General features: G+C 36.5%; 1 protein-coding gene across 5 annotated transcripts in view; it reads right to left on the bottom strand.

The window, feature by feature from the left end:
• The window catches only part of AFG2A (AFG2 AAA ATPase homolog A), a 384,876-nt gene that overhangs the window by 58,022 nt on the left and 300,481 nt on the right, over positions 1 to 26,373 (bottom strand). For all 5 annotated transcript variants that reach the window (XM_055274649.2, XM_055274648.2, XM_055274646.2 and 2 more), the window contains one exon: positions 13,512 to 13,676. In XM_055274649.2, coding sequence (XP_055130624.1) covers positions 13,512 to 13,676 — 165 coding nt within the window. The remainder of the gene's footprint in view (positions 1 to 13,511; positions 13,677 to 26,373) is intronic.

Raw genomic sequence — 26,373 nt, forward strand, 5'->3', positions numbered from 1 at the left:
AACTTTAAAATGTCAGGAATGTAAAAACTAGAGGTTCCAATTTTTATTTGAAACCAAGGCAATGACTTTTCATTTAAAAGGAAACTAATATATTCAGATAGGTGCAAACTTGTCAAGATGGACTTCTAGTGTTCGTTTCACAGATACACAGGTATACAACCCACTATGCAGGCCATGTCACAAGAATGTTTTGTTTCTGTGAGTCCATGAAACTAATGGGTACTCATGTTATGTTTCTGAGAAATAAGAATGAAGCCATGTGTTCAGCAGTGTTTTCGCTACAGTAATAGTTTTTAAACTGCTCTGTGGAATCTCCAAGGTGCCTCACAGGATGCAGCATGCCCGGGCCGGAGGAAAAGGCATGCAGGACAGGGACCCCACCGAAGCGGGCATGCAGGACAGGGACCGCACCAGGAGATCCATTATATTGGATCTCCAATATAATGGGCTTCCCACATACGGTTTTATTTGACGGAGGGGAAAGATTCTGCTATTAAAGTATTTCAGGAACTACACATTTGAAGTTTTAAAAATTATAGAAAACAGTAACACTGAATTCTAAAATAAAGCTTTCATGGAGAAACAGTTCTGGATTGGAATAAAGAGGTGAAAAGAATATATAATGGTTTATTCAGGCAATATTTTGCTTTTATAATTCCCAGTGTAGGTGATTCAATTTTCACCTACTAGTCTTTCTTATTATTTATTCTCAATTGAAAAGTGGAGTCAAACAGTGACAACTTGATAAGAATGAATTTCCTTGCCAGATTTATAGAAAAGCTTAAAAATGTCTTTTCCAGGATTTCTCTTTATTGCTCTGGGAATTCTCTTCACTATTCTCATGTGCTGAACAACCTGTTTCCTGGATTCCATGTTTTTTCCTTGTTTTTTGGTGGAACACATTTACTAGTAACTTCTTAAAAAGACATGAATGAAGATAAACATGTTTTAAGTCTTGCATGTCCAAAATGAATTTATTCCATCTTCACATATGATTTCATTGTTTGGCTAGATATAGAACTCTAGGTTGGAAATAATTTCCCCTCAGAAATTTCAAGAATAGCTCTCCTGTCTTATAGCTTCTGCTGTTGATAAATTTGTGGCACTCCAAATTTTTAGTCCTTTGAATGTGATGGTTTGAGGCCAGACACTTGGTAGAGGTTTTCAATCTAGAAATTTAATGTTCAAATCTTGGAAAGAAGTTTTGATAGTTTTCTCTCTTCTGATTTCTTTGTTCCTTCTGAGACCTCTATTAGTCAGATGCTACCATGTCTACAATTCTCATCTCTTTGTCTTTTTGTTTGACTTTCTGGGAGACTTTTTCAACTCGATCATCCAATTCTTCCATTTATTTTTTATTTCTACCTGAATGTTTTACATTTTCAATTAAGGAACAATTGAACCTTCTGTTTTAGAGCTTCTGGTGCTTGTTTTGTGGCCATATTATTCTTGTCTCTCTTTTCATCTGCTCCCTAATTATCTCTATTCTCCCTGTGCTTGTTTTAGACTGTCTTTTATATTTTTAGCTTTTTTCAAATATTAGTGGTCCTTAGTTTTCAATTCATATTTAGGAAAGAGGCATCAAAATACCAATTGGAAACTGTGTGTGTCTATGAATATAAACATAAATTATATATTGACTGTCTAACATACTGGCTATTAAGAAAGAAAACATACACTCTTCATGAGTGATTAGCTTATAAGCCATGATCAGTTTAAATATAGGGATATATTTAAACATAGCTTTACAGACATATTCAGTTCAGGCAGTGAGTCAACTGATTCTTCAAATACCTGTGTAAACTTATGTTTAGGCCCCTTGGAGTTCCTCAAGATGTATCACTACTGTAGTAGCAGAAATAAAGTTCAAAATTATACAGAACTTAGTTATATACCATTTTATGTCATAAAATATAGACAAGTTATTATAATGAAATCTTTTGATACTAATTTGTTTTTACCTAAGAGTGTTTGACTTACGTTCTTTTACATATTCAGGCAAGAAATTTACCCTAGGCAAAGTAAATACAATTCTTGCTTTCAAACATAAAACCACTCCTTAAGGATTCTTTCAAAGTGAATAAAAATATGCCAAAAGGCTAATTTTGCTGTCACTGAAAGATTGTCCTGTCCAAGTGCCAAAAGTAGTGTGACTTAATTTTGAAGGAAAAGGGAAAATATCTAATTTATGATGTGGAACTTCTACAATGGTAAAGTAGCAGGTTTACTATACCTAAAGTTCTTTTGCTCCTAAACAGGGAAACTTTGCTACAAATATAAAAGCAAAACCCATTTTCCAGAATTTAATAGTAAATAGGGAGTGAGCTATTATTAAAGAACATCAGAAATAATCTTTGGAAATCTGAAACACAAATAAAATAAAAAGAGAAAACCCTATGAAGCTAAATTCTTTCTACTTTTCTTTCTAGTCAGTCTCAGGCATGGTTAAATTCTGTTTTTCAGTTTCCAAAACCTAGTGGAGGGTTTCTTTAAGAACAATGTAACCACTGCATTGCAGCTCTGAATAACCATTTTATGAAGTTTAATAACATTCTAATAGAATGACTTCTTTCAGAACTCAGAATTATGGTCATTTGGGGATGAAGAATGAGAACATGTCAATTGTGTCTTTCATACACTGAATAACAGATATGTGGTGCTACTGTCCTCAGCATTAGACTTCTCAGCCTTATTACCTAAACACTGGGGTCCAATCCCAACTTCAAAGAAAGAGCAAAATAATGAGGTATGCTTATTTCCTAAACAATTATTCTAGTGGAAACAGAAACCCTCAACTTTCTAAAGTTGAGTTACTATTTTTCTCTTTTTAATTAACAAGACATGTAAAAAAAGTTAGGAATAAGCTATAGGTAAGAAACTAGCAATTAACTAAAGAATATGCTGAAATAGGGATATTATACAGGCAGTTTATAAGAAAACATTAGCTTTACACATTTGAAAGTGTAAAACATTAGCTTTACACATTTGAAAAGTAAAAAATAGTATACATCTTTAACAAGCAAAAAATAAAAATAGGATTACAGATGTTTATAAATATAAATCAGGTGAAATAAATGCTGCATGTAAACTATGAAATATAGTTTAAAGAACACATCATTAAAACTAAAGACATATACATGAAACATTTATTATGAGTATTCATAAAATCTATGGCAACACAATGAAAAAATTAGGCAAGTTGTAGATTTTTTATACTAGATATCAAATTAAATTTGCTGATTATAACAAAATTTATTTACTGAGCACTTGTTATGTGCTTACCAGGATAAGCACCTTATATAAATTATGTCATCTAATCTGGACAACTATGAAGTTAAGGACCTCTCTTATCCTTATTTACATATGAATAAAAAGGTCACATAGCTAGGAAATGGAAGACTTGGCATTTGGATTCACAGCTTTCTCATTCCCTAACCCAGGGTACTTAAACATAATTCAATTTCATATAGTAAAAAAAGTTCTTAAAAGGAGAAACAGTTTTTACATGTGTATCTTTTCATATATAGATCAATTAGGTTATTATTAGAAATCAGCCTTCCATCACTTCAAATAACCAAACAAAAATAACTGTCACTACCAGAATTTATGCTACAGAGTTAATAGCATGCTTTGCACATCTCTTTTTTAACATCATAAGCTCCTCTCAGGTTAACAGAACCTAACCCCCACCTCCATTTTATCACTCTTCTGAAGATGAGGAAGCACAGATTAAATGGTTTATATAAAATATTGGAGAAACAGAATGAGGAAATAGAGAGACTGAGAATTTGGAAGAGGAGAAATAAGGTGGAATGTTAAAATGCTCAAATCGGCATTATCATTGGCTTGAGTAATTCTCCACAGATACAGATTTACTCTGGATATCAGCCTTGGGGACTAGATTATCTGGTAGGTCCTGACTAACTTGTTCACTGGATATACTTCTTCCCTATAAAAAGGCTTCCATGTTTGGGTGTAAAAAGTTATATTAAGTTTGTTGCTAACCAGCCTCTCATTCAATATCCATTTCCTTTCTGACTAATACTTCTTGTAAACTCACAGCAGTTTTAAATAGCTGGCATAGAGTCAGCAATACAGGTATGGCAGCACAAGGTGTTCTGGAGTATGATTAGCTTTGGTGTAAACATCCTATCTAAAATAGCCTTCAGGTAAGCTGAATGTACTTTTGTTGCCAATTTAAGCAGAAGGTGAAGTTTGGAAATACAGAGAATCTCCATACACTGTAAGTACATCGTATCTCCATATACTGAAGTTTTAAAAATTGTTAAATTAAAATGAACAATATTATAATTTTGCAAACTTCATTACTTTCCCAACAAAGAGTTTAAGGAAAAAGTTGGCTGCTGTATATTTCCATTCTATAACCCTTTTTATCCAAGTATCCCCAAAATCATAGATAGTGAACTTGACTAGCTGTTCTTAATGAATTTGAAAAGCATAACAACCAAAGATCTCAGGGCAAAAAATCACCAGGCCTTCAACTCTCTGAGCATGTAAAATTTTCTTTTCTACTTACTGGAAAACTGTTAAAGTTTGCTAAGGAGAATTTTATTAAAATCCAAGTTCTATGCACTGTCAGAGTCATTTAAAGTCCCCATTCTTCTGGTACCATAATTAATATCTTTTGGCCACAGAAGAAAATATATAGAGGCATTGACTAAGATCCCAAGATCCCAGCTTTCTGGACAGACTGTAAGAGAAGCATAACCATACTACATATCCCTGGAGGTCCAATCCTTAAGGGATTCCTTATACAATTAATTTAATTTATGACAGGTATATAACCACACAGATTTTTAACACTTGAAAGGATTATAAAAAGACCATCTTCCTATCCCCTTATTAAAAGATGAAAGTGAGTTCTAGAAATGATAAATGATTTGGCTAAACTCATATTGTTCTAGGTGGCCATGATGGGTCTTGGCTTTTACCAAATTTCTTCAATTAGCATGTAGATCATAAAATGCTGAGGAAGGGAAAAGGGAAGTGGTACAGGACTAGCTGAAAAGTTACAGTCCTAAATATCTACTTTTAGCACATGCTGATTTTTGCTCTGAAAGATCCCTTCGTAATTCACTTACAACAGAGAAGCCATATTTTAGCCACTAAACAGGTGCAGAGATTATGCCTTTGTCCTTACAGTTTATATTCAAAGTTACATAATATGGCTCAGAGGATATAATCCACCTTACTTTTAATATTCTAGCAATTTATAGCAAGTGCTGTACCTCATGGCAGGTTTAAGTCTGCACAAAAGACCTTTTATTATTATTTTCATTTTTTATTTCAATAGGTTTTTGGGGAACACATGGTGTTTGGTTACATAGCTAAGTTCTTTAGTGGTGATTTCTGAGATTTTGGTGCACTCATCACCCAAGCAGTGTACACTGTACCCATTGTGTAGTCTTTTATCCCTCACTCCCCTCACACCCTTTCCCCCGAGTCCCCAGAGTCCACTGTATCATTCTTACACCTTTGCATACTCATAGCTTTGCTCCCACTTATGAGTGAGAACATAAGATGTTTGGGTTTCCATTTCTGAGTTACTTCACTTAGAATAATGGTTGCCAATTCCATCCAGGTTGCTGCGAATGCCATTATTTCGTTCCTTTTTATGGCTAAGTAGTATTCCATGGTGTATATATATGCCACAATTTCTTTATCCACTTCTTGATTGATGGGCATTTGGGCTGGTTCCATATTTTTGCAATTGCGAATTGTGCTGCTATAAACATGCATGTGTAAGTACCTTTTTCATATAATGACTTATTTCCTCTGGGTAGATACCAGTAGTGGGATTGCTGGATCAAACAGTAGTTCTACTTTTAGTTCTTTAAGGAATCACTACACTGTTTTCCATAGTGATTGTACTAGTTTACATTCCCACCAGTAGTGTAACAATGTTCCCTTCTTACCACATCCACACCAACATCTATTACTTTTTGATTTTTTGATTATGGCTATTCTTATAGGAGTGAAGTGGTATTGCACTGCGGTTTTGATTTGCATTTTCCTGATCATTAGTGATGCTATTTTTTCATATGTTTGTTGGCCATTTCTGTATCTTCTACAAAAGACATCTTTAATAGTCCCAATTTATTTTTATCCAAGGGCTCATGAGGTAAATGTTAAAGTTACAGAAATTAGTTTATATATTTGAGATGTAAAATCTCCATTTTAGTGACAATAACTCTATATAAGGTGCTATGCTAGGCATTGTGAGGGAGATAAAGGTGGATAAGACAAAAATAAGACACCTTGTACAGATGTAAAGCCTGTATCTACAAAAGGGTGCCCAGCCAAGGGGGGCAAATAGGGGCTGAAATGTTGCTCATGCTCTGACAAGCTTTTTGCTCTAACAAAAAGCTGTCACCAAGTGGAGTGAAGGAACACCTTTTTCTAATTCGTGTAATGGTGCTTGGTAGGCTAGCTAGTGGTGGCTTTGGACACAAATGCCACAAATCTTTCAATAACACAAATCTGACCACAATAGTCATCATATTTTTCAATAGTTTTCCATTGCTGAAAGGAGAAAGCAAGTTCAGATGATATTCAAGTTCCTTCATATTTAAGTCTGACCTACTTTTTCTGCTTCATCCCCTACTACTTCCACATGAAGACTCTTTCTGCCAATCATATTCAACCTTTAGCTGATTTTAGACCACACCATGTTCCTTCATTCATCTCTGCCTTTCCATCTGCCAATCAAAACTCAGAAAAAAATTCTTCTGGGTATCATCTATCTCATTTAATCCCAGGTAGTGTGAGTTACTCCTCCTCCTTTCTCCTACAGTATTCTGCACATCACTAGATCATGCCACATAAATACATTATATAGAACTTCGTTGTTTATACCTTTCATTCTAAACTGCAAACATTATTCACAATACCTAGGAAATAAAATAAGTTAATGGATAAAAACAAGGTTCCTAACTTTAGGTAGCTTATACTTTTTTGGAGAAGATGAAAACAAGGTAGGTAAAGACAATTACTGTAAGAGAAAAAGGTATAAAAATGGTACAGATGTTTCATATCTGCTGTTTAGTTTGCTAAGTCACTATTCACAGGAATTGACAAACTTTTATCAAATATTCAGAGATGTCAAAGGGAACTATGAAAGTTTCAAAGAACGTTGTGTTGACACAGAGGCATTAGGAGATCGTGGAGTCCTTCAAGTGGAACTGAGAGACCTGGTTTCTGGTCCCAGGTTTGTCACTTATTTGCTGTGGGATCTCAGACAAGCCAATTGCTTTTGCTTGACTTTAGTTCTTTTGCTATAGCACTGCTCTCATAGAGTTAGGGTACTCAAATAGATAATGTATATGAAAATATGATTAAAACTAGAAAGTGCCACTTCAGCAAATGTTAAAACTGACATTTTTGGTTGGTAAAATGACTTAGAATTAACACATAAATCTACCACCCATCTAATATTAATGCCCACCGAGTGTGTGTGAGACAGCTGCTTTGCCAGACTTTAAGAAGTGCAAGAACTGATCTCTGCCCTAGAGAATCTGTGTTTGGGGAGATGAGGCAGCTGCTCATATTAAAATAACTACAGAGGCCAGACACAGTGGCTCAGGCCTGTAATCCCAACACTTTAGGAGGCTGAGATAGGAGGATTGCTTGAGGCCAGCAGTTTGAGACCAGGCTGGGCAACATGGTGAGACCCCCAATGTCTACGAATTTTTTTTTTTTAATTAGCTGGGCACAGTGGCATGCCCCTCTATTCTTAGCTACTCAGGAGGCTCGGGCCAGAGGACCACTTGAGCCCAGGAGTTCAAGGTTGCACTAAGGTATGATCATGACGCTGCACTCCAGCCTGGGCAACAGAATGAGACCCTGTCTCTAAAAAAATAAAATAACTACAGGAAAAAATATGGTAACAACAGCCGAACAAGTAAAACAAAAATAAGTGTAAAAGAGTACAAAAGAATAGGCTATTTATTGGTGGGGTGGTCATTATGGTTTAATGACAAAGTAGTTATTTCAGTAGGTCGTGTAAGGAAAGAATATAGTTGTCCCTCGGTATCCAAGGGCAACTGGTTCCAGGAGCCCCTTAGATACCAAAATCCAAGGATGCTGAAGTCCCTTATATAAAACGGCATAGTATTTGCATATAACCTGTGCACATCCTCTTGTATATGTCATCTCTAGATTACTTATGACAACTGATATAATGTAAATGCTATATAGTTGTCATGCTATATTTTCAAATTTGTACTTTTTGTTGTTGTATTGTTATTTTTTGTTTCTTTTTTCTGAATATTTTCTATTCCCAGTTGGTTGAATTTGCAGATGGCACCTGCAGATACAGGGCACTGAGTATTTTGAAATTCTGGGGCATAGATACAGAATTTTAGTGTAAAGACACAAGGAAGAATAGAGAGATAGCAAAGAAGATCTCAAATAAAAATAGTAGACTACTTGGTGATAGCAGCATGTTTTCATAGGGCAGTTTCTGATTAGGCAGGAAAAGTAGGTTGCAGACAGTCCATAGCAGTAGTCCCCAACCTTTTTGGGACCAGGGACTGGTTTTGTGGAAGGCAATTTTTCCACAAATGGGGTGGGGGGATGGTTTTGGAATGAAACTGTTCTCAGGCATTAGATTCTCACAGGGAGAACACAACCTAGATCCCTCGCATGCCTAGTTCACAATAGGGTTTGTGCTCCTATAAGAGTCTAATGCCACTGCTGATCTAACAGGAGGCAGAGCTCAGGCAGTAATGCTCACTTGCCTGCCACTCACTCATGCTATGCGGTACTGGTACTGGTCCGTGGCCAGGAGGTTGGGAACCCCTGGTCTATAGGAGAGTGCTAAGTACTGTGGTGCTCTGCTTCACTTTGGAGACAAGTACACTGCTGCTAGCTGCTTTCTAACAATAACAAGTACAGCGCTTAAGACCAGGTCAAATAGTCCTTCCTTAGAATCCTTATTCCTGTCTCACATGTGTTGTTTGACTGGTCAGATGAACAATCTATGCCAGATTCTAATACAATGACTCTGATATTTTAGTTTGGGGAATACTATCATGAGAGATTTCACGTAGGAAGAGTACAGACATTTTAAGTCGCTATAACTGCTCCTTCTGTTTTCACTGTGTGGGAGAAAAAGAGATGTCAGAAAAAATGTTAATCAGTGAGACAGAAAAGTAATTTAAGACTCTCCTTTTAATAGCTATAATAGCTCAAGCATAGTGAATAGGACCCTTCTTGAATTAATGAGGCAAACTAGAAGGTGATTTTTTTTAATGTCAAGCTGGCATGAAGATCTTGTGCTATTATTAGACCCAGGAAGGCATGGACTACAAAACAGAATTCAGGGCATGACAGATCATTTAAAAATAAAACAAATAGACTAAGTTTACATGAAGTTAAAGCTTTTTGAAAACTCAGTGTGAAATGTATTTAACTCTAATGAATTGCTTTAAAAAGATTTTCTAGAGCTACATTCATAAGATTACAATAAAAAAACCACTATAGTAAGCAAATTTTTACATTTTAAAGAAAAGGAGGTGTTTTTTTGCTCCTGACTGCCACATCATGAGTTGTATGCCTGCTCCCAGGAAGGGCCTGTCCCAATCGGCTCTTCCCTGTCACCACAGTGTCCCCACTTGGCTGAAGCTGGCCTCTGAAGATGTAAGGGAGGAGATTTACAAACTGGCCAAGAAGGGCCTGACTCCCTCACAAATTGGTGATACCAAGGGATTCACAGAAAGGAGGATAATATCCAAATGCAAATAAAAATTCAACCCCAATTTTACAGATATCAGTCTTTGGCCTATGTCAGCAAATTCTGATACACAGAAGAAATTACGTATCTTACTCATCACCTGTGTTCCCAAGCATAGGGCACATGGGGTAGTCAGCCCAGTTATTGCTTTTTTTTTGTAAATATATTTGTGACAGTTGATTTCCTGTTAGAGATAAAACTCTTCCAAAAGTAACCAGGATAATTTGATAAAAGACAAGTGAATAAATGAGGTGGAATTGCTACAAATAACTTAAAAAACAAAAATCAAAGCAAAATAAAACAATAGTGATAACCAAAAAGACTTACTTCCTCCTGAGAGAAATTCCCATCTGCTTTTAAATGGCACATGTTTTTTCATTAACTGACAGCTACAGCCAAGAAGCCAGGACAATGAGGGCCATAGCCACAGGGACAATGAGTGGCAGGTGGCAGAGATGGCTAAAAGATGCAACCTGCTTCAGTCTCCCCTCAGAGGCTGCTCCCTAATGGCTGTATTCCCCTTCCGGCTGGTGACAGACTTCCTCTTGAGAGCCTCCTGAGGCTTACAAAAGTGCTTCAATTCTCTGTATACCCTCTCCACGGAGGAAAAATGGAGTAACTTTGAGCAGAAGGAGCTATTTCAAACACTGAGGTGGTCTAAGCTTTTATAGAACAATGCTGATTGGGCAAAATAAATAACCAAGTGAAAAGAAAATAATTTTTTAAAGTAACCTCTTCTTACCCCTGCCATTAAAATTACCAGTGGTGGGCACAGAGGCTCACGCCTGTAATCCCAGCACTTTGGGAGGCCGAGGCGGGCGGATCACCTGAGGTCAGGAGTTCAAGACCAGCCTGGCCAATGTGGTGACACCCTGTCTCTACTAAAAATACAAAAATTAGCTGGGCGTGGTGGTGGGTGCCTGTAATCCCAGCTACTTGGGAGGCTGAGGTAGGAGAATGCTTGAACCCGGGAGGCGAGGTTTCAGTGAGCCAAGATCGTGCCACTGCACTCTAGCCTGGGAGACAAGGGTGAAACTCTGTCTCAAAAAAAAAAAAAAAAAAAAAAAAATACCAGTATCATCTCCATCTTAATCATCCTCTACAACTTTTTCACTAAAAATAGAAAATGCTCACCACACTTCAACATTTTGTTTCTAAAAAACAATTAGAGTGCCAGGAATTTCCTCGTCTCTGGCTTTCCTGCCCAAATTCTTGTTCATATAGCTAATAGTATACAGTTAAATAAAATTAATTTTATATAATCTTGAATATAATATACTATTCTCTTGTGAGGACAATTAATTGACAGTAGTTTCATTTTTATACCCAAAGTGGCCAAAGAGACACTCCAACTCTGAGAAAATGGCTGTGTCTACAGCAGGGAGTTAGAGGGCTCCTCTTGTAACAAATGAGAACTGAAGTCTATTTTTCCTAAATCTAATTTAAAAATCTTTTTTCCCCACAGTTTGTCAAGTGCTTGTTAAACACACACCATGTAGAAGGTTCTGTGTGAAGACAGAGAAACAGAGAGAAAGGTGAAACCTTTTATCTTAAGCATTACTTAACCTGTCCTAAATCTCCTGTTTATTAACTTTAAGACTTTTAAAGAAATAATAATTTTCCTAAAACAACTGTGTGAACTGCCTAACTATTCAGACCAAAACAAAACAAAACAAAAACCCTCAACAGGGAACAAACCTGCCTCATCTAACTTAGAAACCACAGAACTACTAAGATGTAGCTGTTAGCAAAATTTCTATGAAGTTGTAATAATATACTAATTATAAATAGGACAACGGGATCCCCTCCCCAACCCAATTATGAAACACAAAAATATAATTTGAGGAAAGACAGAATTTTCTGCTACTTTTCTTGTGACGATTTTCAGAAGATCTCATATAAAAATTAATCATAAATGTGCTTACATGTTAGATCAAATAAGAAGTGCACTACATAAGAATTAGCAAGCCAGTACAATAATTGCTGGCACCAAATGAGGTTTTTTTACTTTCAGCCAGATAGAATCTCACTGGGTTTTATTTTTGTTTTGCACTTCGATGTTACTACCATGAATTACTTCAAAGTGAGAAAGGCACATTTATATCTTGCTAACTGCTCTTCCAGTTCACCCAACTCAAGTGAGAGATTTATGGTTTCTTCCTCTTGCTGCTTCCTGCAAATTGCCATATCATTATACATGATGCCAGCCCTTGTCTCAAATCAAAAACTAAATTCTAGAAATGTTGGAGCAGTCAGTTAACCATAACTCTACGTTCATTTTAACTTTATGGATGGTCATAAAGATCATTGTTTCAGGAATTGAAGGTGAGCGCACTTCAACTGCTTCTCAAGCTACTTTCCACATGGCTTTTTATTCCAGTGGACTTGAAAAATATAAAGGAGGAAAATCAAATGCAAATGCTCCTCAACTTAGGATGGGGCTATGTCCTGGTAAACCCATCATCAGTTGAATATGTCTAAGTCGAAAATGCATATATGTTTTTGACTTATGATATCTTCGACTTGTTATTTTCAACTTAAGATGGATTTATCCAGATGTAGCTGTATTGTAAGTTGAGAAGTGTACTGAGTGTGTACCACTTTTGCACCATTGTAAAGCCCCAAAAGCTTAAGTCAAACTGTCATAAGTTGGGGACTGTCTATTTCTATATCTATGGTTCTTGGGGCAAAACAGTGAATAGATCTGGGATTTATTTTGGCTGTTGTTATTAGCTATGGCTGCATGATACACTAAATAGTTCCAAATAGTTCCAAATAGACTCTCGGAGTTCCAAATAGACTCTCGGAGTACCACTAATGATCTGTCATATGGTAATCTCTTTGGTGTTTACATAAGATGAATGAAAACAATAGCAAGCAAAATAGAATGTGGAGTCCTAGCCTAATGAGTAATTCAGAATAAAAATAATCTGTAACCTCGTACTTAAAAAAATATTAATCTCCCATTAAAAGTCCACATCATTGGTGTGACAGATGCTATTTCTGTGTCGAGGTACATAGTTGGTCCTTTCCTTAAGAAATGCAGCTAGAAAAGTTGCAGAATTATTTCATGGAATTTCATTTGGTAAATAAAAATAGCTTCAGTAAAGAGTTGGTAAGGAGAGAAAAAATGTTTATCTGCCATACATAAAAGTCATTTTGATATTTTCACAGAGGTCTTGCTGTTCTTGTCAAGAGCTTATCTTCAGAGGTAAGGGCAGATGGTCCCTTTTACTGTGAGAGAATCTTTAATACAAAATTAGACTGGGATAACTTGCCAAAATGATAAAAAGATGATAATGATACAATCTGTTTGCTTTGCCCTTTATACTCATGATATCCTAATTTCATTTCTATGCTCTCCATGAGGAAACAGGAGGGAAGGTAGTAGTATCATTTCCATTTGATGGGTAAAGAAAGCAAAGTTAGAGAAGTGTGTGATTGGTTAGAAACTGCTGTATTAAGAAGCCCAATGGAAGAATCTACTTCTAGTCTAGTGTTCTCACTATATTATGCTATTCCCCTGAAGACTGCATTTTGAGAAATAATAGGAGCAAGTAAAAAACAATTGTGATATAATAGAAGCCACGTAAAGTGCAATTTAACTTAGTGACTATGTCATGTACTGCACTTCCTGTTTCAAGATTTCTTAGTATATGGTCATTTAAAATACCTCACAGCAAGCAATTTATTTTGCTTAATGACCCCAAGTCACCGCTTTCCTCCCACTAAGGTATTTTGAAGGGAACTATCTTACCTCTGCTCCTGAGTATGCATCGGTTTGAAGGATGAGTTCATCCAGGTCAACTTCATTACTGACAGGCATGGAGTGAAACTGCAGCTTAAATATTTCCCTTCTTGTTGCTGCATCCGGTAAAGGCACATAGATGATTCTATCAATTCTTCCAGGCCGCATCAAAGCCTATAGGGAAAATGAGGCAACATGCATTAACTGGGCTCAGAACTAACATTCCACCTCAAAGATACCTAGGGAAAGATGTCTGGAATTTCATGAACAATCCACTATCATTCATAATTGGTAAATCAAACAAGTACCAGAGATTCCATAGTCTATGTCACAGATACAAACAATGTCAAGAGTACTTTTGAAAATAGGAGGCTGGGCGCGGTGGCTCACGCCTGTAATCCCAGCACTTTGGGATGCTGAGGTGGGTGGATCAGGAGGTGACGAGTTCAAGACCAGCCTGGCCAACATGATGAAACCCTGTCTCTACTAAAAATCAGCTAGGCGTGGTGATGGGTGCCTGTAATCCCAGCTACTCTGGAGGCTGAGGCAGAGAATTGCTTGAACCTGGGAGGTGGAGGTTGCAGTGAACCAAGATTGCCCCACTGCACTCCGGCCTTGGGGACAGAGCCAGACTCTGTCTCCAAAAAAAGAAAAAAAAAAAAGAAAAAGAAAAAGAAAAAAGAAAAGCAGTACTTATGGGAGGTTTGCCCTTCTCAGCAATTATCAGGTGAATAAAAGATGACTGTTCTCTTTTCAAAAATGTGCAAATAACTTGCACTCATTATATCAAAAGGAATTTTTTTGTAACTTCCTTAAATAACTACTAAACTATGGTTTAAGGACAGGCATGGTGGCTCACGCCTATAATCCCAGCACTTTGTGTTTTTTTTTTCTTTTTGAGACAGAGTCTCACTCTGCCACCCAGGCTGGAGTGCAGTGGCACAGTCTCAGCTCACTGCAAGATTCTCCTGCCTCAGCCTCCCTAGTAGCTGGGACTACAGGCACATGTCACCACGCCTGGCTAATTTTTGTATTTTTAGTAGAGATGGGGTTTCACCATGTTGGCCAGGTTCGTCTCGAACTCCTGACCTCAGGCGTTCGATCTGCCTGCCTTGGTCTCCCAGAGCGCTGGGATTACTGGCATGAGCCACGGTGCCCAGCCAATCCCAGCACTTTGGAAGGGCAAGGAGAGCAGATTGCTTGAGTCCAGGAGTTTGAGACCAGCCTGGGCAACATGACAAAATGCCAACTCTACAAAAAAATACAAAAATTAGCTGGGCACGGTGGTGCATGCCTGTAGTCCCAGCCACTCAGGAGGCTACGGTGAGAGGATCACTTGAGCCCAGGAGGCAGAGGTTGCAGTAAGCCAAGATAGCACTACTGCACTCCAGTCTGGGTGACAGAGTGAGACTCCATTAAAAAAAAAAAAAAAAAAAAATCTGTAGCTACATATATATATATCTGTATCTATATCTGGGTTAAGCTGTTAGCTGTTTCAGAGATCCCTCAAAATAGCAGAGTTCTAATAAAAGAATACTTCTAGAGCTGAATGCAGTCAAATAAGCCTTCTTAATATTTTACTAGAGGCTAATGCCTACATTATTTTACAACTAATGAATTCACTTATTCAGAAAAATTTGGTGAGCATGTATTACATACCAGACATTGCTCTTGGTAATAGGAGGAAGCATGAATAAGATGTGTACAATTGACTATGGTGATGGTTATACATATCTGTGAATATACTAAAAATCAATGAATTAAATATTTCAAATAGTGAATTTTATGGTATGTGAATTATCTCAAAGTGGTTAAAAAGAGGTATGTGTCTAAAATCTCTCTGTGTATATCTACAGAGGGAATGTGGCAACTTTTAGCAACTTCTAAAAACAACAAAGTGGAAAAACTTACACTACTTGACTTCAAAACTTATAACGCTAAAGAAACAAGATAGTGTGATAGTAACTAGAGGATAAAGATACAGATAAATAAAATAGAAAAAGGAAGTCCATATTGATTTTAAGGCACTCAACAAGGAAATTATCTTAAGAAATGGTACTGTGAATACTAGAAATCCATATTAAAAAAATGAACATTGACCCTTACCTCACACCATACTGAAAAATAAACTTGAAATGTATGAGCTAAAACTACAAAACTTCTAGAAGTATAAAAGAAAAACATGGATAAACTGGTCTTTACGAAAATCAAAACAAAATTTCTCTTCAAAAGGTACCTTTAAGAAAACGAAAAGACAGGTCACAGACTGGGATAAAATATTCACAATATGCATTATTTGCAAAGGGCGTGTATCCAAAATATATAAAGAATCCTCATAATTCAATAATAAGAAAATAACCCAAAGTAACTGGACTAAAAATTTGAACATACTTGCTAACCATACAGCTTCCTTTGTGAGGTAAGTATGTGAAAAGATACTTAACATCATTAGTTATCAGATCAATGCAAATTTAAACCACAATGAGATACCATTACATTATAAGAATGATAAAAATTAAAGACACTAACAATACCAAAGACTGATCAAGGACATGGAGCAACTAGAACTTACATACACTGTTAATGGGAATATAAAATAGAACAACCACTTTGGAAAGCTATTTGTCAGCTTCTTAAGAAGTTAAACATACCACATCATAACAACCCAATTATTTCACTCCTAGGTAGTTACCTAGGAAGAAAAAACCCATATCTACACAAAGACTTGTATATTGAAGTTCACAGATTTTATTTTTTTGAGACAGAGTCTCACTCTGTCACCCAGGCTAGAGTGCAGTGATGTGATCTTGGCTCACTGCAACCTCCACCTCCTGCGCTCAAGCGATACTCTCTTCTCAGCCTCCCAGGTAGCTGGGACCACAGGTATGCACTACCATGCCCAGCTATTTTTTTTTTTTTTTTTTTGAGGTGGAGTTTCACTCTTGTTGCCCAGGCTGGAAGTGCAGTGGTGCAGTCTCTGCTCACTGCAACCTCTGCCTCCTGGGTTCAAGCGATTCTCCTGCCTCAGCCTCCCAAGTAGCTGGGACTACAGGCGCCCACCACCACGCCAGGCAAATGTTTTGTATTTTTAGTAGAGATGGGGTTTTGCCATATTGGCCAGGCTGGTCTTGAACTCCAGACCTCAGGTGATCTGCCTGCCACGGCCTCCCAAAGTGCTGGGATTACAGGCTTGAGCCACCGCGCCCGGCCCCAGCTATTTCTTTTGTATTTTCAGTAAAGATGGGGTCTTGCCATGTTGCCCAGGCTGGTCTCAAATGCCCATGTCCAATTGATCCACCCACCTTGGCCTCCCAAAGTGCTGAGATTACAGGTGTGAGCCACTGTGCCTGGCCCACAGTAGCTTTATTCACAATAGCTAAAATTGTAAACAACCCAAATGTCTACCAACTTATGAGTGAATAGTCAACCTATATAATGGAATACTACTCAACAATAGAAAGGAAATGCTGAACACTCAACAATGTGCATGAGTCTCATCATGCTGAGTCAAATAGAACAGACATAACAGAGTACATACTGCATTTATATAAAATATTTACAAAGTCCAATCTAATCTCTAGTAGCAAAAAGCAGACTAGTGGTTGACCGCAACCTGAGGAAGAGGGAAAGATGGACTGCAAAGGGGCAAAAGCAATCTTTTGAAGGTGATGGGGATGTTCTGCACCTTAATTGCAGAGGTGGTTTCACAGGTTTACACATGTCTAAATGAATTGACTTGTACATATAAGTTGATACAATTATTGTATGTAAACTGAAACTAAATAAAAAGGATTAATAAAGAGTAATAACTTACAATTGTTAGACTCCCAGTATTTATAAATCAGTAAATTTAAAGAGGAATAAAGATATTTAAAAATTTTCTCTATCTGGAAACATTATCTTCTTTGACTAAGCAGTTTGGAAAAAATCACACAAGAAGTCATGTAAGAGAAAGAATACTTATTTAACAAGCTGTGACAGATCAATTTCTATGATTTAGCCACGAATTTGGTGACATATATTACAACCATTTCACAATCTCATAGTTAATTTGTTTTGTTTTTGTTTGTTTGTTTTGTTTTAATGTACTTCACCATGTTCATACTTAGAGTTCCAAACAGACTGTTCAAATCCATGGGGTCATATCATCATATCTCATACCAGTGCTTTATAAAATACTTGAGTGAATGTTAACAAGTGTAATGGAAAAAAGGGTTTTCTTGTTAAATAAATTTGGAGAACACTGTGTAGAAACAAAATAAAAGGTTTGTATAGGTTTCTACATAAAGGAATTTTTGGAAATTATATTAACGGGTAATAAAAATATCCAGGAGAAACCTATGGTAGTATGTAAAAATTCTATTTTAAATTCCCAAACTCTAATCATGGAACATCTCAAAAACTAGTATTTCTTTTCCACTTTGGAAAATGCTGTTGTATACTTTTTGTATATGTTATAATACCTAGAAGAGGGTGATTGTCTATCAAATATATATCAATCAATTCTTAACTTATGTACAAATTTGCTGGCAAAAATTCAATTAGGAAAAATCATAAAATAAATATATTTCCCTTGCTTAAAAATGAGTGTTTTAATTCTTTGCAGACAATTCTGTACACCTTAAAATGTATTTTATCAAAGAATTCAAAACTCCAATTCAATCATGGAAATCACTTCTTTCTACCCAAAACAAATACAGGACTTAGGAAATAAAGATGATTTCAGTAAATACATATTTAAAAAATTGAAAATGTTATCTAAGATAAATAACATTAATATTTATATAGCACTTAAGGATCTATGAAGCATCTTCCACACACTGTAGCTCATTTAATATTCCCCCAAATTTTGGGAATTAGATATTATTATATCCTTATTAAGACAAAGAAAATGAGGCCCAAGGTCATACAATAACTTACAGAAACCGCTGAAATCTGGGGTTTCTAAATGTTGAATCAGTCCTTTTTAATTTTACTATTTTGACACTACATGATAATCATTACCGATGAACAAACAAAATTCTCTTTCTGAAATATAACTAACAAAGTTCAACAATTCTCTCATCAAAAAAATTATTAAGCAACTACTATATGCCAGATTGATTTACTTGCTGGGGATACAGCCGTGGAGAGCTTGGTTATTTTTTTAAAGTTGAAGTTGTCCTTTTCACCCTACTGGAATAACAAATTCTAGGCTATTTTAAAATTTCCTTTCTAATAGTTGAAAGAACACAGCAAAGGATATAGAGCATACATGTCAGCTAAGTCATTGGAACACTCAGCATACATCTGTGTGTGCTTATTTATTTATTTTTTTTAGCTGTAGCTATCCTCAGGCAGTGCAGGTTGAGTATACTTCAATGATTATAACATTGTCTGGGCCAACAGCCAGCTAGGCTTTTTCTGGCCTGATCTTGTCAGTGAAAGTTATGCTTAAAAAATAGTAGGAAAGAGCCTTCCTTCCTGTAGAACTCTGAATGAGTTAACACCCTTCCTAGAATTTCTTTAAAAATACTGTTTTGGGATATTAGGGTGGAAGAATGTATTCTGAATGATAGCATGTTCTATTATTATTAAAATCACCATATGACAACTCAATGAAAAAAGAAGCCAAGGCTTTCTAATACTCTGAACCCTATGGCTCCAAGGCCATGTTGGACACTGTGGTCTCTCCATTAAACCTTTATTAAAAAAAAAAAATCATAGAACAAACTCCCTTTCTGAGAACTTATTCAAGACCTTGGGCAAGTCTCTACATCTGTAACAGCCTCAGTTTCCTCATGTGTGAAAATGAAGGTGGCTCTTTAATTACAGGTGCCTTATGTGCGTTTGACAAAAATTCACCTCAAACTATACATATGCAAAAATACCCCCAATTTTGCAACTAATTCCAGGGAGTTCACCTGAAATCTGCTTGTGTGCTCCAGACTAAAAGTTATCATATTGGATGACCTTTTAAATGGGCCTTCCAGCCCCCAGTTCTAGGATCCACTGCCATTCTTATACAACAAAATATCCACAGCTTACATTGCATAGTCATTACTGTAAACATGTTAGTTTATTATGAAACCAATATCCTTCTTTCTTCTGACCTTCATATCAAGGACTCAAAACATCTGGTATTTCACATGAAGGAGCCTTAACTATCAAACCTTATACCACAATTATAAGGCTGCCTTTTCTTTTTTATAAATTCTGAAATTCAACACTTATAGTTTCATGTTCTATCAAATGCTCAAATCTAATTTCATTAACATAGGAATACTTGTTCAGACAAAAGTATTAAAACAGAAATCTTGAAAAATCAGGTCCCATTGGCTCCCATTCATTTAAAATAATCAACAAGGGTGTGTATGTGTATATAGGGAGTACCTTCCTCTAGGAAAGGAAAGCAGCACTGAGCCTTTATACTTTAATAAAAACATATCAATGAATCATGATTCATGGAGAGAATAGTTCCAGAAACCAGGGAGGGAGGTGGATCTTTGGTAACAGCTCTGAATTATCTCAAAGAAACCCTGGATTTATTCTAGGTATCTCTTTCTTCCTCTAAATCCAACTAATGCATAGACCTGGCTAACAGTACTTAAATCTCTCTTAAAACTGTCACTTCTACTCATTCTTCTTTATTGTGTATTTTGTGTGTTTGTTTACTGTCTGTCTTTCCCAACAGATTGTAGACTGTATGTAATGGCAGGAATCATATTCATTTTATTCAACACTGTAAGCTCAGCTATGGCACATACAAGGCACCCAATAAATGTTTACTCAGTGAAATCAAGCCAACATAATCATTTGTCTAGAATATCATAACTGCTGTGCTAGTTGTTTTTCTGCCTGCAGTCTTATTCTTTCCTTCTTTTTCCTTGCTTTATCTACATCATAGCTAACGTGATCATTCTAACTGCAAATACCTTAACTTCCTATTTTCTAATCATTTAATTGTACATCAAAGAAAAAAGTCCAAGTTCAAGTACAGCATTTCTCACCCTGTGAGAAAAGAAAAGGAGCTGTAGATAAGATAGGAGTTACACTAAAATCATAGAAACTTGAAATGCTATACTTGAACTTGGACTTGCTTAGGAACACCTGAACACCCAGTTAGTAAAACTCACCACACTGCTTTCTGCCTCCCTGTTTTCGCACATATTTCTCCCTCTGCTCAGAGTGACATTTTATCTCTTTGTCTATCAGGGAAGCTCCACTTCTTGTTCAAGTCTCAGCTTAAAAGTCTTCTCTTTTATTGAAACTTCTATGACTCTTCCAAGTAAATAAATGAATTTTAAACTTGTAATTTGACATACAAGGTTAAAAGTGAGGGCAAAAGAATCAGCTTAGCTGGAGGAAAATTCTAGCTCAATAACTTATTAGCTGTGTGTTTGGACAAATCAGCAGGTGTTTTTATATCTATATTGATATAATGTGCTTAGCTCAGTGTTTGGCATATGGCATGTATGCTTCAGTAAGTATTAAATGCTATTATAGTGATTACTGTTCTTGTATAATTATCCTCAGTACTTGATTATAGATCCTTGAATATAGGCAATGTTAGTAATCTCTGAATTCTTAATATATGGCAGATGTTAATGTTCTTTGAATAAATGGAACAATGAGCTAGGAGGTTAGAATAATAGATTGAAAAGTCAAGTCAAAATACAGATTCTTGATTTTTATTTCTAAATCTCAATATTTAAAAAGAATTGATATTTAGCAATTCTCTACTTGCCCCCTTCTCTCCCTGCTTCTTACTATAGCCTCTGAAATGCTCAATTCATAACCCTTTCCTAATAGCTAGAAGAAACGTGCTTGTTGTCTGCAACAGAAACCTGATAGAGGGATCAGCTCTTACAGAGGCCCAGAACATTCCTGTATATATTAAATCTTTCCATGTGTGGGTTCACATTACTCAGCCAAGAGATGTACAAAGCTAACTTTTGAAAATGTTGCTGTGTCTTTCACTTTAGCTGCTGTCTTTTAAAGCTTGAAATTCTCAATGTTCCAGGAACACAATTTCGTAATATCTCTTATGCAATTTAGTAATTTTTAAAAGTGTAATTACACTGGGAGAAGAATGACTTTAGAGACTAATAAAATAAGCAGTAGTATGTAAAATCCATGAGAGCCTATGCAGGGAGCACTCTGTATTATATTATTTGCTAATTAAGCTTTTGGGACATTGAAAAAGAATGTAAACTACTTCAGTCTGGGTAAGTATCTGCTGAACAGGCATCAGAGAACAAAAAGAGATTTTATATCAAATTTGAATAAAAAAGTCTTAACTACCCACAAGATATTTTAAAAGTAACTAAGAAGACACCTACTAGACAAATTTTTTTTGTGCGAAGCACTGTGAGGAAAACACAGAAGCATATGACTTGGTCCTTACCTTTAAGAACATTAAAAAGTAGAGAAAGATCAACACGCAAACAACTAATTGCAGCAAGCTTTGATCAACAGGCTAAGACACTAGTAGAAAATGATAAAATACACAATAATTACCAAATTAAGTAAGAATCTAAGGATGAGGTGAGTCAAATTATACTTGATTCATGCTGATACTAAAAGCCAATCATTCAATGAGATAAAACCAGAAACATTTACCTAACCCATACATAAAACTTTTTTGGAAAAGCAGAAATAGTTATGAGAGGAATGTGTTAGAGATCAAAATCAGTCAGGCTAGGCACAGTGGCACACACACAACTGTAATCCCAGCACTTTGGGAAACCAAGGCGGGCAGATCACTTGAGCTCAGGCATTTGAGACCAGCCTAGGCAACATGGCGCAACCCCATCTCTACAAAAAAAAAAAAACAAAAAAAAAAACCATAAAAATTAGCCAGGTGTGGTGGTACACACACCTGTAGTCCCAGCTGAGGTGGGAGGATCACTTGAGCCCAGGAGGTTGAGGCCCAGGGAGCCATCCACCACTGTACTCCAGCCTGAGTGACAGGGTGAGACCCTGTCTCAAAACAAACAAAAGATCAATTACACTTAAAATAAGCAATAGGCTCTGTTAAACAAAGGAAACCAATTTTCATAATTTTTCTCTTAGAATTTTGAGCTTAGTAAACCTTTTCATAAGAAGTATTTTGAGATCTTTTAACTTTAGAGTATAGCTAAGTGGGTAGTAATGATATATATGTTAGTAATAGTAGTGATACACACACACACACACACACACACACACACACACGCATGCAAGTAAGCACACACACCCTTTACATAAGTAACCCATTTGAGATGTGTATTTATGAAACCATGGGCAATATAATTTACGGGGGAAAGAAACTGTTTCCAAAAAGCCAAGGAAGGGAGATTTTTATTTGTATTTTTAAAAACAAAATCATTATCGGTACAGTAGGTGTAACCTTAAAATTAAGTTATTACAAATGGGTCAGAAAATGGAAAGAGAATTTCTAAGGGTCAAAATTAATTGATTTAAGATAAGACTTTAATTGGAAACAAAGAGCTTCACATATTCTTAAAAAAATTCCAGAAATATTTCCCTAATCCAAATGAGCTGGGCTTTAAATGGCAAGGAGGGGAAATTTACCAGATTGAGAATCTGCGAAAAGGCAGAATGAATATTATAAGCAAAGAAGAAAAGCAGTGCACAAACCATTCCTGGGAGGTGAAAAGGTTTACTGTGGTCACATGTAGGGCAGACTTTCCCAGTAGTTGTACTGGGAATGGATTAGAGGGTATGCTTAAGATATTGTTTTCTTCAGATCTCAGAAGGGCCAGAAAGCTCAGAGAAGCCAGAGACTTCAGGCAGTCAGACAGTGGTATCATCTGGTTATTATTCCATGTGTGGCATGTCATGAAAAATTTTGGGAAGCACTGGTAGAGGATGCTTAGAAATATGGGGACATGAAGGTAGATTAAGAAAAAAAATCCACAGGTATAATTACATTACATATGGTATGTAATGCCAAGGAGTTTGGTTCTCATCTCACAGTCCGTAGCAAATTGCAGAAGGTTTTTAATGAGGAAAAGAGCAGGCTTGATTTTCTGTTGAAGAAAGTAAATGATTCTGGCAGCAGCGTGGAAGAAGCACAGGAACGAAGTGCAACTTCCAGTTAGGCAACTAATACAATTTCGAGGCCCTAAATTAGAACATGAATAATAGCAGAGGCAGTGAACCTGAATAGGACAATTTAAGAGATGTCTTTGAAGTATAACTGCACAATGTTTTCAATTTATTATTAGACACTTTCCCCTTTTGACAATGCCACTCCATTGTGCAAAGGGAGACAAAGATAAAAAAGCATTTATTTTAAATAGATTCGTAATTATTCTGCAAAGAGAACAATATCTGTTAAATTAAAACCTGGATCTTAACAATGTGTCATGACTTGACTTTTCAACTGGTGGAGATGCTTTTTAAACAATAATTCAATTTGTATTATAACTATTTAAGATAATCACTTGCCCATAAAGCTGAAAAAGTTGTGGGAGTCTTTAGTGTTTAGCTAGGCTTCACAGAGCAGTTCAATCCCACAGACATTTGCTGAGTATCTACTATGTGTCAGGCATAGGATTAAGTACTAGGGTTATAAAGTTCTCTGTTCTTTAAAAAATAATTCATTTGAAACAGATTTCTATATGTCAACATGTGAGCGTATATTTGTATTAAAACAAATAAATCAATCAGTCTTTAGGCTATCTGTCTAATGTTGGGCTTGCTCAGTTCTGTAAAAACCTGTAGCACTGTGCAAGAAAAGACTTGATGCATTTGACAGCAGGTGTTCAGGAAAAATGCACCACAGTAAATAGCAGCAATTGATGAGCACAAAATGAAGAGAACAGAAGAAAAAAAATTTAGCATGCACACACATACACATACTTAAGTTATTTTATTAGCATATTCTCTTTGTCCATTTCTATTAAAGAGTCATTTTACAAGTCAAAACAGTATGTATCCAGCACTAATCCAAATTCTTCCTCTTGTAAAAAGTGAGTCTGCTTTTTAAAAAACTATAGGGGCAAAGTGAAAACAATGCAAACTAACATTTCCTATGTCTCTATAAAATTCACTCTTTAAAAAGGGTCTCCATAAGGTAGAATAGGAGTGAAGAGCTTACTTAGATATTTACATATTTTAAGATATTTAAAAATATATAAACCCATAGGTTCTTAATGGGGGTAAGGGGGTAGTGGCAGTGGGGAGAAATGGCCTGTCCTCTGCTCTTTTCCCAGCATCATCTCCTGTTATTTGACCCCTCCAGGCCCTTTACTTTCTACCAATACCGAACTCCTTGTACTTCCCCTAAAATTGCTATAAGCATATTCTTCACACCTCTGTAATTTATAAATAGTGATCTCTTTATCTGAACAGTCCTGTCTACTCCCAGGCCATGTACTCCAGGAAAATCCTAGTTATTCCTTCAAATCATTTCTCTACAAAGAAACTGTCATTTTCTTCTCTATATTACTCATAAACATTGTTCACATTTCTTTTGCACATATCACACAACAGTTGTTTATATTTTCTAATGCCCCTGCCGAACCATAAGATATTCAAAGGACATATATTTTTTCCCAATTTAAAAGAAATCACAATGTAAGGTGATCTGCCTACAGACACCTACTAGGTATACAGAAGCATGCAGACGAGAAATATATAAGATAGCACGTGGTACCAAAAACATGTTGCTCAGAATATGTGTTTCTGGATAACTAAGGTTTTTAACTCATTACATATAAATGATTTTTAAAAACCTAAAATGAAAGTCTTCTGATATATACTACAAAGAATGGATGATAAGGTAAATGTAAACAAAGGTTTTCTTGTTGACTCAGTCTTCTTTTCCCTCTCATCATTCTTAAACAATATTCTGTGCTAAAGTTATTAGATGGTGAGCATACAGATGCGGTAGGACAGATTTACACAATGTGACTTGAACGGGCACCACAGGACTGATGGGTTGCACAGTGGTGACGCCGAGTGGTGATGCAGAGCTGTGGATACTGCCTGCCTGCACTTGCAGAGGTCATCACTGTTTCCACATCCTCTGAGAGGAACAGGGTGTTTCTGTCTCTCACCCCAAAGAGACATTGTTTCTGTTTTCTATTCCTGCCACCCCTCAATTTTTTTTAAGGTACAAAATACCAAGATACAGAAGCTATTTCTTATCAATCCCACCAGAGTGCAGCAGGGCTGTTTTATCCTTTTCTTCGCCTTTTGTTTTCTTTCTCTCAGGCTGGTCCCAGCCCATTTCTGAGTTCCGTCAGTCCTGCTTTGGGTGTTCAGTCCACCTTTCTTTTTCCTTGTCTCTGATACCTTGTCTGATAATATAAGACATTACAAAATAATGTCTTTTTTTTTAAAAATCTTACCTATTTCATAGTTCAAAATTCTGGCTCTATTACTTATGAGTTTTGTTTATTTATTTGAGACAGGGTCTTGCTCTGTTGCCCAGGCTGGACTGCAGTAGTGCGATCATGGCTCACTACAGCCTTGACGTCCAGGGTCCAAGCGATCGTCCCACCTCAGCCTCCCGAGTAGGTGGGAACACAGGTGTGTGCTACCACATCTGGCTAATATTTTAATTTTATTTTTTTGGACAGACGGGTCTCCCTATGTTGCCCAGGATGGTCTAAACTCCAGGACTCAAGTGATTCTCCTGCTCAGATTACAGGTGTGAACCACCACACCTGGTTGTAACTGAATTTTTTTTTTTAATTATAGGGTACATGTGCACAATGTGCAGGTTTATTACATAGGTATACATGAGCCATGTTGGTTTGCTTCCCCCATTAACTCATCATTTACATTAGGTATGTCTCCTAATGCTATCACTCCCCCAGCCCCTCACCACCTGACAGGCCCCAGTGTGTGATGTTCCCTGCCCTGCATCCAAGTGTCC

This window comes from Symphalangus syndactylus, chromosome 4, assembly GCF_028878055.3.
Source record: "Symphalangus syndactylus isolate Jambi chromosome 4, NHGRI_mSymSyn1-v2.1_pri, whole genome shotgun sequence".
NCBI classification, from domain to species: Eukaryota; Metazoa; Chordata; class Mammalia; order Primates; family Hylobatidae; genus Symphalangus; species Symphalangus syndactylus.